This window comes from Nematostella vectensis, chromosome 2, assembly GCF_932526225.1.
Source record: "Nematostella vectensis chromosome 2, jaNemVect1.1, whole genome shotgun sequence".
In the NCBI taxonomy this organism is placed as follows: Eukaryota; Metazoa; Cnidaria; class Anthozoa; order Actiniaria; family Edwardsiidae; genus Nematostella; species Nematostella vectensis.
This window is the reverse complement of record NC_064035.1, coordinates 9756042-9767985: the sequence shown is the minus strand read 5'-3', so window position 1 is coordinate 9767985 and position 11944 is coordinate 9756042. Positions and strand designations below refer to the sequence as shown.

Genomic DNA, 11944 nt, shown 5'->3' with positions numbered 1-11944 from the left:
TTCAGGAGATAATAATGTTTATTAATTTTTATTTTGATACCGTCAGCATATTGTGCTTCTAGTGACGTCATTGATTACGTCACAATTACGTGACCATATTGGAGCACCCCCTTGACACCTACATGACACCTACCGAGTCTGGTTGCCATATGATGTTTCCTTCGTGAAATGTAAATATTTTTTTTTTGATTACGTCACCATATTTTTGCCTCTATTGACGTCATCGATGACGTCATAAGTCACATGACCAAAGTTTTGCACCTCCCTTGACACATACATGACACCTGCCAAGTTTGGTCGTCATACGATGCTTTTAAGGGACGGAAGGAGGGACATCGCGTCACAAAATCTCGAGTCGATGATGGGATACCAATATTTGTTACCATATTTGTTTTGTATACCACTTTTTCTTAGGCCCTGGCCAAACGAGGACACATGTTGTCGGAAACATTGAGGAAACATGTTTCCTAAATGTTTCCGCGGGTGGCCAAACGGACAAGAAACATCGGGAAACATGTTTCCTCTGCAGCGCCACGCGCACTGTCCACGTCAATTACAGAGCTCCGTAAATATCGAAAAGGCAGACCCGTAGATTAACTTTGATCAATTCTAAGTTGAAAATAATGTTCTGTATACACAAGGCAATCACGCGAGCTTCTTGGGAGTAGTTTTCTACGGCAACAACGATAAAAAAATTTGATTGAAAATAAAATTCAAAAACAGCGCGCGCTCATTTGAAATGACGCTATTCCTTAGCGCGCGCGTGAAAATAAAGAAACATGAAAAACATTTTTGCTTAAAATTTGCTCCATTCTTTATTTCTTATCTGTCAAGTTACCAGAGAAAATTGAAAATTTAATTGTCTTTGCACTATTATATTGTTTAAGACATTATTCCGAACTTAATAATATCTCTTGTTTGTTGGATATGTCCCATAAACATTTCCTATATTCGTAAGACACAATCAAACGCTCTATTTCGTCTGTCCAGAGCCTTTCCTATTTCTTTGGTCTTTTCTGCACAACAACGACATCTTCGTGCGCCATTTTGATTTGGTACACCGCGAGTGTTGCCAGGCAACGAGCGTAGCAAATGTTGCCTTGCGTGGCCAATGAGGATACATTCGGGAAACAATGTTTCCACGCGCTTGGAAACATGAAATGTTTCTCCCTCGCTGTGGAAACATTTTTTGTGTCCTGGACACAAAATTTGTGTCGCGCAACAATGTTTTCGTGGTGGCCAAACTGGGAAACATTGAGGAAAAATGCGCGCGGACAACATGTTTCCGGCAACATATGTCCTCGTTTGGCCAGGGCCTTAGGTATGGGGCTCCGCTTTAAGATATTTAGGATATCTGAGGTTCCGTCTTTCTTCGCAAAAAATATTGGCCTTTAAACAAAAATTGATATTCTTCTAAAAAAATATTTTGCCCGGCCTGCTATCTTTGGTAATCCAACATAATGGAACTCATGGTAATCGAACATTTTATCAAATAAAATCGAAACTTTAAATCAATTGGAAGTTCCGATCATGATTTGAGTGTATTTTTTGAAATATATATTTTATTTAACGAGCGCAATTGAACAATTGAATATTCGATTGGTTTTTTGAGTTCGATTGAGCTCGGAAAATTTTTGTTTCGATTATGTACGATTGTCGAACCTAGCAATCGCGAATCAATAGTACGAATAGTTCGGTCGGCATTTTGTTGGGATTTTTTTTTTTATCAGACAGGGATTCTGTGGGATCTTATCAGAAATCCCGGTGATTCTGGTTATATTTTGTAAATGATCCATCCCAATTTCCGGAAAAGGCGGTATTGCTTGAGAGGTGGTCTACTTTGACCAGAAATTCCGGAAATCGCGTACCCCGTGGCTCCAAGCGGTCAATATGACAGACAATATGACGGACAATATGACGGACAATATGGCGGACCAAGGACCATACTGGTTGTGCGGGCAATGTCTGACTTTTAGTTTGAAATCGTGATTAAAACAATCTCAAATTACAGTGAATACCCACGACCTAGTGGGTACAGGAGCAAATGATGCACGTTACCCCGGAAAAATAGGGACCTCTTTTCGGAATTTCCTAACTGGTAAACATCCCCCGTGTCCTAATGCAACTCCGGTGCATTATGGGAATCATGAGCCCATGGTCCAAGGTGACAGCGTGATCGTTACCGGTATGTCTCCAGGCATCACTGTACACTGGTAAAACAGGTTTCTGCGGGTGGCGTAAATGTTCCTCTTCTCGCGAACAGATATTCTCATCTCGTCGAGATAGAGTCCCTACGCGTGTGATACTTAAGACAGGGGTTATTAACCCCATTACAGAGCATTTCACGAGAATGACAGCATCGGAAAATCAATCTGATGGTAATAACCAGTCAAAGGTTGAAGACACAGATGCTCGAGGGGAAAAAATTGACGAAGAAACTGGAAGCGATAGTTCGGACAAAAAGTCAAACTTAAGAAGCAAACTAGCGGGAGAATTTCGTATTGACACTAAGCTGCTATCTTATAAGGCTTTCTACTTTTTATTTTTCGGTGGATTTGGTTCTTCGTTTCCTTATATGTCGTTGTACTTTCGACAAATTGGACTTAACGCCAGCCTTGTGGGGCTATTAGCTGGGATTCGACCTCTAATACAGTTTGCAAGTGCTCCTTTCTGGTCGGTGATATCCGATAAGTTCAAGGCGCGGAAAGCAGTGCTTCTTTTTTCAATTGTTGCTTGGATTGTTATGACTTTGGCTCTCTTGCTTCCACAGCCAAGAAATACGGTCTGTAGGGAGGTTAAGCTTCCCATTGCAGCCGGCGGGCGTGGCAGGTCTGATATTCCTGAGCCTGAATTAGAAACTGAATACTTTCAAGATGAGCCTAAACTAGTAAAAAGTAACAATGGACAGTTTGAAATAGTTAGCAAAACGGGTAACAGATGGAGAGTTACAAGGACAGTGAACACGTCAAAAGACGCGGGATTTCTTGGTGGAAACGACACTAAATCTCGGCATTTCGAGTTGATCCGTGATCCTCACGAGATACACAAAGTCTTTATGTGGCTTATGATCCTTGTGGTCGGAGGCGAATTTCTTGAGGCCCCGACTTTCATACTTGCAGACACGGCACTGCTGCAAAAGCTTCAGGAAAAAAGGAAACACTACGGGAAAACGAGGTTGTTTGGCTCACTTGGTTATGCGACGGCTTCTTTCATCGTTGGCGCAGTCCTTGAAACAACTCGCTTCCAATACTGCGGAGAAACGCACAACGATTATAAATATCTGTTCTACATTTTTGCGGGAGTGATGCTGCTCGCGCTCTTATTTGCAGCAGTTCTTTTCGAATTTACCTACGAGGACGATGGAAATGATGGAAAAGTGGACGAATGCGCCGTGTGGAAAATCCTTCTTCAACCAAAGTACGCTTTTTTCATGACAATTGCCTGGTTTTTGGGCTTCAGTAATGGACTTATTTTTAACTTTTTAAACTGGTATCTAGAAGATTTGGGAGCTAGTAAACTTCTCATGGGCTCAGCGACGACAATGCGGGCCGCGGGCCTACTAATTGCGTTTTTCGTAAACTCTTACCTAACTGATAGACTTGGTCACATTTGCGTGTCGTTTCTCTCTATACTGAGCTACTTTTCCCTGTTTGTATGGCTAGCCGTGATGCGTAACCCGTGGCTTGCTTTCCCTTTGGAATTCCTTGAGGGTCTGACGTATGGTACGTCTTGGTCTACCTGTGTTACGTACATGGCGGATGCCACGCCTATGAGTGGGGCTGCCACTATGCAAGGTAAGGGTCGCCATTTTGCTCCGATCAAATACATAGTGGTTGGAATTATTCATTTACATCGATCCTTATTAGTTGATGGCATGTACTATATATCTCTATTAGATAAATATCTACGACGCATATTGTATAATACTATCCTTTTTCCATATGATACCTATAACTACGCACCCCCCCCCTCCCCTCAGCAAATCCTAGGTACGCGTCTGGACCATTTCCGGAGACTCAGGGCGGCTCATAAAATAGGTGTATCGTATGGGGATCTGATACGAGCCATTCCCGGGACATGTTAGAAGAGGGACCGTAAGAGATATGGTATACGAACCAGGCGCGTACCAAGGATATGGGTTGCGCAATTATAGGTATCATATGGAAAAAAGCATAGTATTTGAGGATTGTTTAAAATAACCAAAGGGGGGGGGCGCACTGTGTACGCGCCTGCGCACCATTGCTATGGGACCCAGGGCGAATCAGTTAAGAGAAACATGATACTGTACATTAAAACATTAGAACATGTTTTTTCTCTTTTGTCGTCATGTTCATGTCGTTATGTCGGGCTGATGTCATAATGTCGAACCATTCACACTTGAACATATACGTAACATATACGTATAACATAAGAGTGCGCGCGCACATATCGTTATGTCACTAGTGTGCACCAGACATAAGGGATCTGATACTAGACCCAGTGTGGGGACTGATACTAGACCCAGTGCGGGGACTGATACTAGACCCCGTGCGGGGAGTGATACTAGACCCAGTGCGGGGACTGATACTAGACCCAGTGCTGGGACTGATACTAGACCCAGTGCGGGGACTGATACTAGACCCGGTGCGGGGACTGATACTAGACCCAGTGCGGGGACTGATACTAGACCCGGTGCGGGGACTGATACTAGACCCGGTGCGGGGACTGATACTAGACCCGGTGCGGGGACTGATACTAGACCCAGTGCGGGGACTGATACTAGACCCGGTGCGGGGACTGATACTAGACCCAGTGCGGGGACTGATACTAGACCCGGTGCGGGGACTGATACTAGACCCGGTGCGGGGACTGATACTAGACCCGGTGCGGGGACTGATACTAGACCCCGTGCGGGGACTGATACTAGACCCCGTGCGGGGACTGATACTAGACCCGGTGCGGGGACTGATACTAGACCCGGTGCGGGGACTGATACTAGACCCCGTGCGGGGACTGATACTAGACCCGGTGCGGGGACTGATACTAGACCCGGTGCGGGGACTGATACTAGACCCCGTGCGGGGACTGATACTAGACCCAGTGCGGGGACTGATACTAGACCCCGTGCGGGGACTGATACTAGACCCAGTGCGGGGACTGATACTAGACCGAGTGCGGGGACTGATACTAGACCCAGTGCGGGGACTGATACTAGACCCCGTGCGGGGACTGATACTAGACCCAGTGCGGGGACTGATACTAGACCCAGTGCGGGGACTGATACTAGACCCAGTGCGGGGACTGATACTAGACCCAGTGCGGGGACTGATACTAGACCCAGTGCGGGGACTGATACTAGACCCAGTGCGGGGACTGATACTAGACCCAGTGCGGGGACTGATACTAGACCCAGTGCGGGGACTGATACTAGACCCAGTGCGGGGACTGATACTAGACCCAGTGTGGGGACTGATACTAGACCCGGTGCGGGGACTGATACTAGACCCAGTGCGGGGACTGATACTAGACCCCGTGCGGGGACTGATACTAGACCCAGTGCGGGGACTGATACTAGACCCAGTGTGGGGACTGATACTAGACCCAGTGCGGGGACTGATACTAGACCCAGTGTGGGGACTGATACTAGACCCAGTGCGGGGACTGATACTAGACCCAGTGCGGGGACTGATACTAGACCCCGTGCGGGGAGTGATACTAGACCCCGTGCGGGGAGTGATACTAGACCCAGTGCGGGGACTGATACTAGACCCGGTGCGGGGACTGATACTAGACCCGGTGCGGGGACTGATACTAGACCCGGTGCGGGGACTGATACTAGACCCCGTGCGGGGACTGATACTAGACCCAGTGCGGGGACTGATACTAGACCCGGTGCGGGGACTGATACTAGACCCGGTGCGGGGACTGATACTGGACCCCGTGCGGGGACTGATACTGGACCCCGTGCGGGGACTGATACTGGACCCAGTGCGGGGACTGATACTAGACCCAGTGCGGGGACTGATACTAGACCCAGTGCAGGGACCCACAGGGCGTCAAGGCGGACAGGACGAACCGAATGTCCGGGTTGCCCTGATCTCCGTGAATAGACCTTATTGGATTTCTGTTCGTTTTCAGGTATTCTTCAGGGCGTGTACTGGGGACTAGGAGGAGGACTGGGAGCTATTCTAGGAGGAGTAGTCATTGACGAATATGGCGCCGTCCCATCATTCTACGCGGGCGGAGTGCTGTCGTTTGCATTGCTAATTGCAATGTCTGTAATTCATGTCTGCATGGAGAAGAAACGGAAAGACGTCAAACGAGAGTGGACTCCAATTCCATTCGAGGAAGAAAAATAATGCTGCTCGTAGCCAATCCACACGCCTGAACCATACGCTAATAAACCAAACTTTAAAAGCGACTGCCTCTTTCCAAGCTTCTCTCCAGCTTTGCTTTTTAATACTTCTCTTTCTCGCTTTTAAGCTCTGTTTTAAAACTTAATGGCTTGTCTTTTGTAAACTGACACTTCTATAACTCTATATATCTCAATTACTACAAAACTTCTTCTAGGGCCTAAAGGCTACAACTCGAGTCGTGTAAATCAGCCTACGACTCTGCTACTCAACTACAAGAATCTTAGGGGTCGTTCACACTAACACGGATTCAAAAGTATCCGGATTTGTTTCGCCGAAAACGCATCACTTGATTCGCGTCCACACTATCGTTTTCGCATCGTGTTCGCCTGGATCCAGCCGTCCACTCTAACAACACGGATTCAAACGTTTGGAAACGCTGAAAGGTACAGGGTGACGTCATTTTTATGATATGCGCATGCTCAAAGCAGCGCTCGCCTGCGATATGACGTTATCGTTTTCATTTTGATACGGATTCGACCGTCCACACTACGGACAAAATTATACGGATTCATTTTGATTCACTTTCGACGGCGTTTTCAAAAGTATCCGGATTCGCTGGATCCGACCTCCGTGCTAGTGTGGACGGAAGGCCTAAACGTATCAAAAAGTATGCGGTTTCAAACGAATCCGTGTTAGTGTGGACGCCCCCTTTATTCAGTGCGAAAGTGTGTAATTCAGGGCTTAGCCATGTCGTAGGCATGTCGCATACGTTTATTTCGTACTGTCTTAATCAGCCTTAATACATTCGCTTACTTCTATCGCCTGTGGAGCTATATTTGGCCCCAAGCGACCTCAAAGTACGCCGGGTCTTCAAGCAGGCTGCAAGACCTATGATGCAATCTCCCTCAAGAATCTGTATGAACTGCGGCGTTTTACTTGATAATTTTATAGGGGAATTGCGCTAATAGATCAAGTGACTTTTTGGATGGCAAACTAGCTCGCGTTCAGGCTTTTAGCGGCAAAATTATTCAGCGCTTAGGAAAAAAGCCAGAATTTCCCTTTCCATTCGTCGTTCTCTGATGTGACGGGCGCAGTCATTTCTTTGACTTTGATTATTTTGGTTTGAATTTGCCACCCAAAAAGTCACGAGATCTCTTAGCGCAAGTCCCCTATTGTATAATAAAACATAGTTTAACACAAAAGTCTCACTCTCTTTACTCTTGTACTCAAGATGAATTGTTTGAGTTTCATAGTTTATTTTTCACAAAAATAAATGATGACTGGAGTATTTTTGTACATCTTATTGATCTCCTACGTGATAAAGTAAAATACAGTATGCAGAATCAGGGAGGTGTGAGGAATGGCGACGCAACTGTATTCCATTGATGCGATCTCTGTGCTCTTATTGGAGTAAAATTCTGCTTCTGAATTTGGCGGTTAGTAACTCCATTGTGCAATGGACTCGCATCGTGACAAATATTGTAACGCTAATATTTTCTTAGCTAGCTGGCTCTCCTGTGGGTTTATTCGGAAATGAATGTTTCGGGATTCCTGTGCGTGCGAGAGAGAGAAGAGGAAGGGGGAAGGGCCTCTTTCCCTCATACCCCCCCTCCCTTTTTGTCTCGCGCGCCACATGAGTCCTAAAACTCCGAAAACAGCCATTTCCGAATACACTCACAGAAGAGCGCTAGCAGCCTAAAACTTCCGGAACAAATATCTCTCCAAGAAATAGCGTGATAACACCCAAAACGTGTTGAAATGTGGCCTGGTAAGACCAAGCTTTAGAAATAAAAATAAAAAGAAAAAATAGAGATTGGAATATACCAGATTTGCTCCAAGCGAAGCAAACAAAGCGTGAAATAAGCTTAAATTATATACAGTTGCATCTCCAGTCACCACGCCTCCCTGGTTGAATGATATGGTGCATCGTGCCATAATTGTCCATTATTATTTTATTATTATTTATTCCAGTTTTTTCAGGTTAAATTATTGATCCTCTAGCCAGATTTATAATACGCCAAATGCCCCCAAAATAACTGTCTTTATTATACTCTTTGCAGTTCAAAATTCAAATCAATTACTAATTATCATGATCCTTCCATTCCATCGTTGTCATTGGTCGTCGTCACTACTTGTATCGTCTCCTGAACTCTCCTTGCTAAGCTCGCTGAGGACGTAACAATAGATCACATACAGCAAACACACGACTAGTGACGTCACGCCAAACGCGCCAAAGGTCGTTCTCGCGCCAAACTGCGTGATGAGCGAACCACCAACCATGGCGCCACCGCCATTGCCCAGTCCCCAGAATACAGCCTGCAGGAAACCTTCAACAGAATATAACAACTTACGCAATGTTCATTGTACGGTCATATATACACCTATTCCTATAAAGGTTGTCAGCGCGAACGGTGAATGGCAATTGCCAAATGGCAGTTCTATGACAGTTCTATAAGTGGTAATTATTTGTAAAAATTAAGGTGATAAATAAACTTAAGCGATATCAGAACCATATATTAATTATATGAAATGGAGAGAGGGAGAGAGCAGTAAAAAATACAATAAATGTGTGCGACATTGTCTAAAATACAGGAGATAATGCCTTAAAATCCCCCCACCCTCATGTCCCCTTGGGGCCCCCTCCTGTTATAAATCCTGGCTACGCCGCTAATGGGTCATCATTCAAAGAGAGGAAGAATAAAAAAAGATATTTAACAGGAGGGATGCTTAACGGTGCTGGCAGACCATTTTTCAGTCTATGTACTAGTTTGCTCCATGGGTCTCTATTATTACGTGAACGCGGGGAAACTGACCAATTGTTTCGGTTTCTGGTGAGTGACGGTAAACAACTAGCTTGTCTATGTACTAGCTCAGTCTATGTACTAGTTTGCTCCATGGGTCTCTATTATTACGTGAACGCGGGAAAACTGACCAATTGTTTCGGTTTCTGGTGAGTGACGGTAAACAACTAGCTGTACCCATTCTAATGCTATGATAGTAACGAAGCACTGTCGATGGGGAGAGGGGGCACTTTGTGTATTGAAATTGAATATGGCTTTAATGATTAATGGGGGAGGGGTGCGGGACATCCCCCAATTGCCTGTTACCCCTACAAGCATTTGTAGTTCTTATTGTATAGCTCTGTATATAGGAGGTGTTTTCTGTAAATGGACCATGGACATGCCAGATATCAGATAGGTGAATAGTTGTGGGGTAGGTCGCAAGGCCAGAGATAGATAGATTCGTGTATTAATTGGATTAATTAATATAATACTACTTACTTTGAGTGCTGTCGATAATTTTCTTTGGCGTCCCAAGGTAGGCGAAGTACTTCTCACAACAGCGCCAAAAGGAAGCAAACGTTGCCCCCTCTACCACCCCCAACGCGACAATGATCCACAAATCAGTGGTAAGTCTCCAGGCGGTGAAAAAACAAGCCGAGTAGCATAACAGGGTCATAACCATCACATTCGTCTGACCCACTAACGGAAGGAGACGGTCGCCGACAAAGAAAAACACCAATGCTGTAAGTTCTCTAAGCGCACTTGCAGTTCCCATTATAAGCGTGTGTCCCCCAAGGTCATCTACGAACCAGAACAGGAAATGTGACAGGAATCCATAGCAGAGTCCAACGTAGAGAACGCAGACGAGAAACGCGCTGTCTTCGCGATTTGTAAACAGCGAAATGACTTTCAGTACACTTCCACAACCGCGGTCGTCGTGGTATGAAAACTGGAACCATAGAGAGTTCACAAATGCCATACACATAAACCCGATGAAGAAGTAGAAGGCAACGTAGTAAAGAGCGCGGGGCGCACCACAGAGGTCGTACTTAGAGTCATATATAATGGTGCCAACCAAGATAACAGCTATCATACTTCCGAGACAACCTGCAATTCGCATACCAGTGGGGCTCTCACGATGGTCCTCGTCCAACCGGTTGAGTACAGATGCATCGGCAAGGGTAAACGTGGAGGACTGGAGAAAGTCCCCGATCAGAACAAACAATAGAATTATGAGGAATATGTCATTAAGCTCTTGTCTATCGATTTGCACTTCATTCATCACTGTCACGTTTAGTGATTTACTGAATTTAGTTGTTTGTAATTTGGATTCACGGTTGGTATAAATTTGGTTGATTAATACGTGATGTGGTACTACAGCCATCAATCTTCTTGTCTTTTGAAGACTTCCTAAATTGTCTTTCCCATCAAAAATATCTCCATAGTAATCATCATCACCAAGTACGTCTTCAAGAATTGTTCTATTGGCAGGGATTGATGAGTTCTGATTGGGATTTGCACTGGTTCTATGCACGGTTGTTGTACTCACAAACTTTGGCGGGACTGTCGGCTTTGGATAAACAGCTCTCCACTGCTTTTCGGTGTTGCTTAATTTATTTTTCCATAAGTGATACGCGTGGACATAGGTTATATTCGTCGTCGTGTTCTTGTAGCTTTGAATGCAAACTTGTGCTCTAGGATGAACTGCTAATATCAACAGTCCTTTCACAAGCCAAGAAAGAATTCCGCTAAGAAAAATAAACTTGCCTATTCGCCACTTGTTCGCTACAGCTGCCCACGCTGGTGCACCTAGACATTGTACAACTGGACCAATCCCTAGAATAATCCCAACTTGGTAGGCGTGAATTCCAAACTGCTTCAAATACAGTGGTAAATACGGCAGCAACGCTCCACAAGCCCCATACAAGAAAAAGCAAAAGGCTTTCGCCGCTAGTAAATCTGGGTCAAGTAAACATCTCGTAAAGCGACGTAACTGATTTAAAATAACCAAAGAGCTAGACCTCTCAAGGCTCTGTATTATAGGGTCCTTTTCAATCGCTTCAGCTTGCTTGTTCACCATTTCAACATTGGCAATGAAGCGACGCTTTAAGCATTGGTCTCAAACATAAACGACGCGAAATAACGCATTAACTGTGCGATTGGGTTAGCACGATATGCTCCACTGATGCAAAACCACACGGATTGTTGCATATTTTATTCGGTATTTATTTGCATTTATTAGTTGTGACTTGCACTTTGCTAATAAGAGACATGATAAAACATCACCTACAAATCTCATTCGGGGACCCTGACATTCATAGGAATAATAATTTTTTTGTTTTCATTTTAAGACGTGGAACCGATGGATGGCACTATTCATGTGCTTAATAAAATTTGCATTAAATTGATGTGCTAGAATAAATCTAATACGCAAATTGGCTAGAATGTAAAAAAAAAACCTCCGAAAAGTTGTGAAGTAATTTCCCAGAGGGAAAAGGAGCACTTTTTTATCACAAAAATACTTTCACGACAATGTTATAAGCAAGTTTCTTTGAATTTAGGTGGATATACAGGGAAATTGCAAATGTTAATTTTTCTCTAGCCAACTAAAATGATTTGACCTCAAATACAAATATATATAGAAAACAGGGATTTCCATCGATATCCGAAGACATGAACAATAGGCATTCTTGCCTTATCTGATACCTAAAAATGTATAAACTAACAATGGTATTGAGGGTGTTGTTCAGATTAACTGATGAAGAACTAAGTAAGATTCATCACCGAAGGGCTGGATCAAGGAATTCAAGGAATTTATTAATTAGT

General features: G+C 44.4%; 2 protein-coding genes across 2 annotated transcripts; one reads left to right on the top strand and one right to left on the bottom strand.

Annotated features, from left to right (window-relative positions):
* The first annotated feature begins 115 nt into the window (after positions 1–115).
* LOC5521324 (major facilitator superfamily domain-containing protein 6) lies at positions 116–7623 on the top strand. The gene is made up of 2 exons (XM_001640961.3): positions 116–3794; positions 6118–7623. Exons 1-2 carry the CDS (start codon positions 2351–2353, stop codon positions 6336–6338), a joined length of 1665 nt encoding a protein of 554 aa, XP_001641011.1. The 5' UTR covers positions 116–2350; the 3' UTR covers positions 6339–7623.
* LOC5521325 (major facilitator superfamily domain-containing protein 6) lies at positions 7549–11424 on the bottom strand. The gene is made up of 2 exons (XM_001641081.3): positions 9617–11424; positions 7549–8662 (listed from the first exon to the last, which is right to left on the bottom strand). The coding sequence occupies exons 1-2, from the start codon at positions 11196–11198 to the stop codon at positions 8448–8450; spliced, it is 1797 nt and encodes a 598-aa protein (XP_001641131.1). The 5' UTR covers positions 11199–11424; the 3' UTR covers positions 7549–8447.
* Positions 11425–11944: the final 520 nt, after the last annotated feature.

What these genes read in the sequence shown, in the direction of transcription:
- LOC5521324 (XM_001640961.3), top strand. Translation starts at nt 2,351, where the DNA reads ATGACAGCATCGGAAAATCAATCTGATGGTAATAACCAGTCAAAGGTT. An exon ending in TGGGGCTGCCACTATGCAAG is followed by an intron (nt 3,795 to 6,117) that starts GTAAGGGTCGCC and finishes GTTCGTTTTCAG; the next exon opens with GTATTCTTCAGGGCGTGTAC.
- LOC5521325 (XM_001641081.3), bottom strand. Translation starts at nt 11,198, where the DNA reads ATGGTGAACAAGCAAGCTGAAGCGATTGAAAAGGACCCTATAATACAG. An exon ending in AATTATCGACAGCACTCAAA is followed by an intron (nt 8,663 to 9,616) that starts GTAAGTAGTATT and finishes ATTCTGTTGAAG; the next exon opens with GTTTCCTGCAGGCTGTATTC.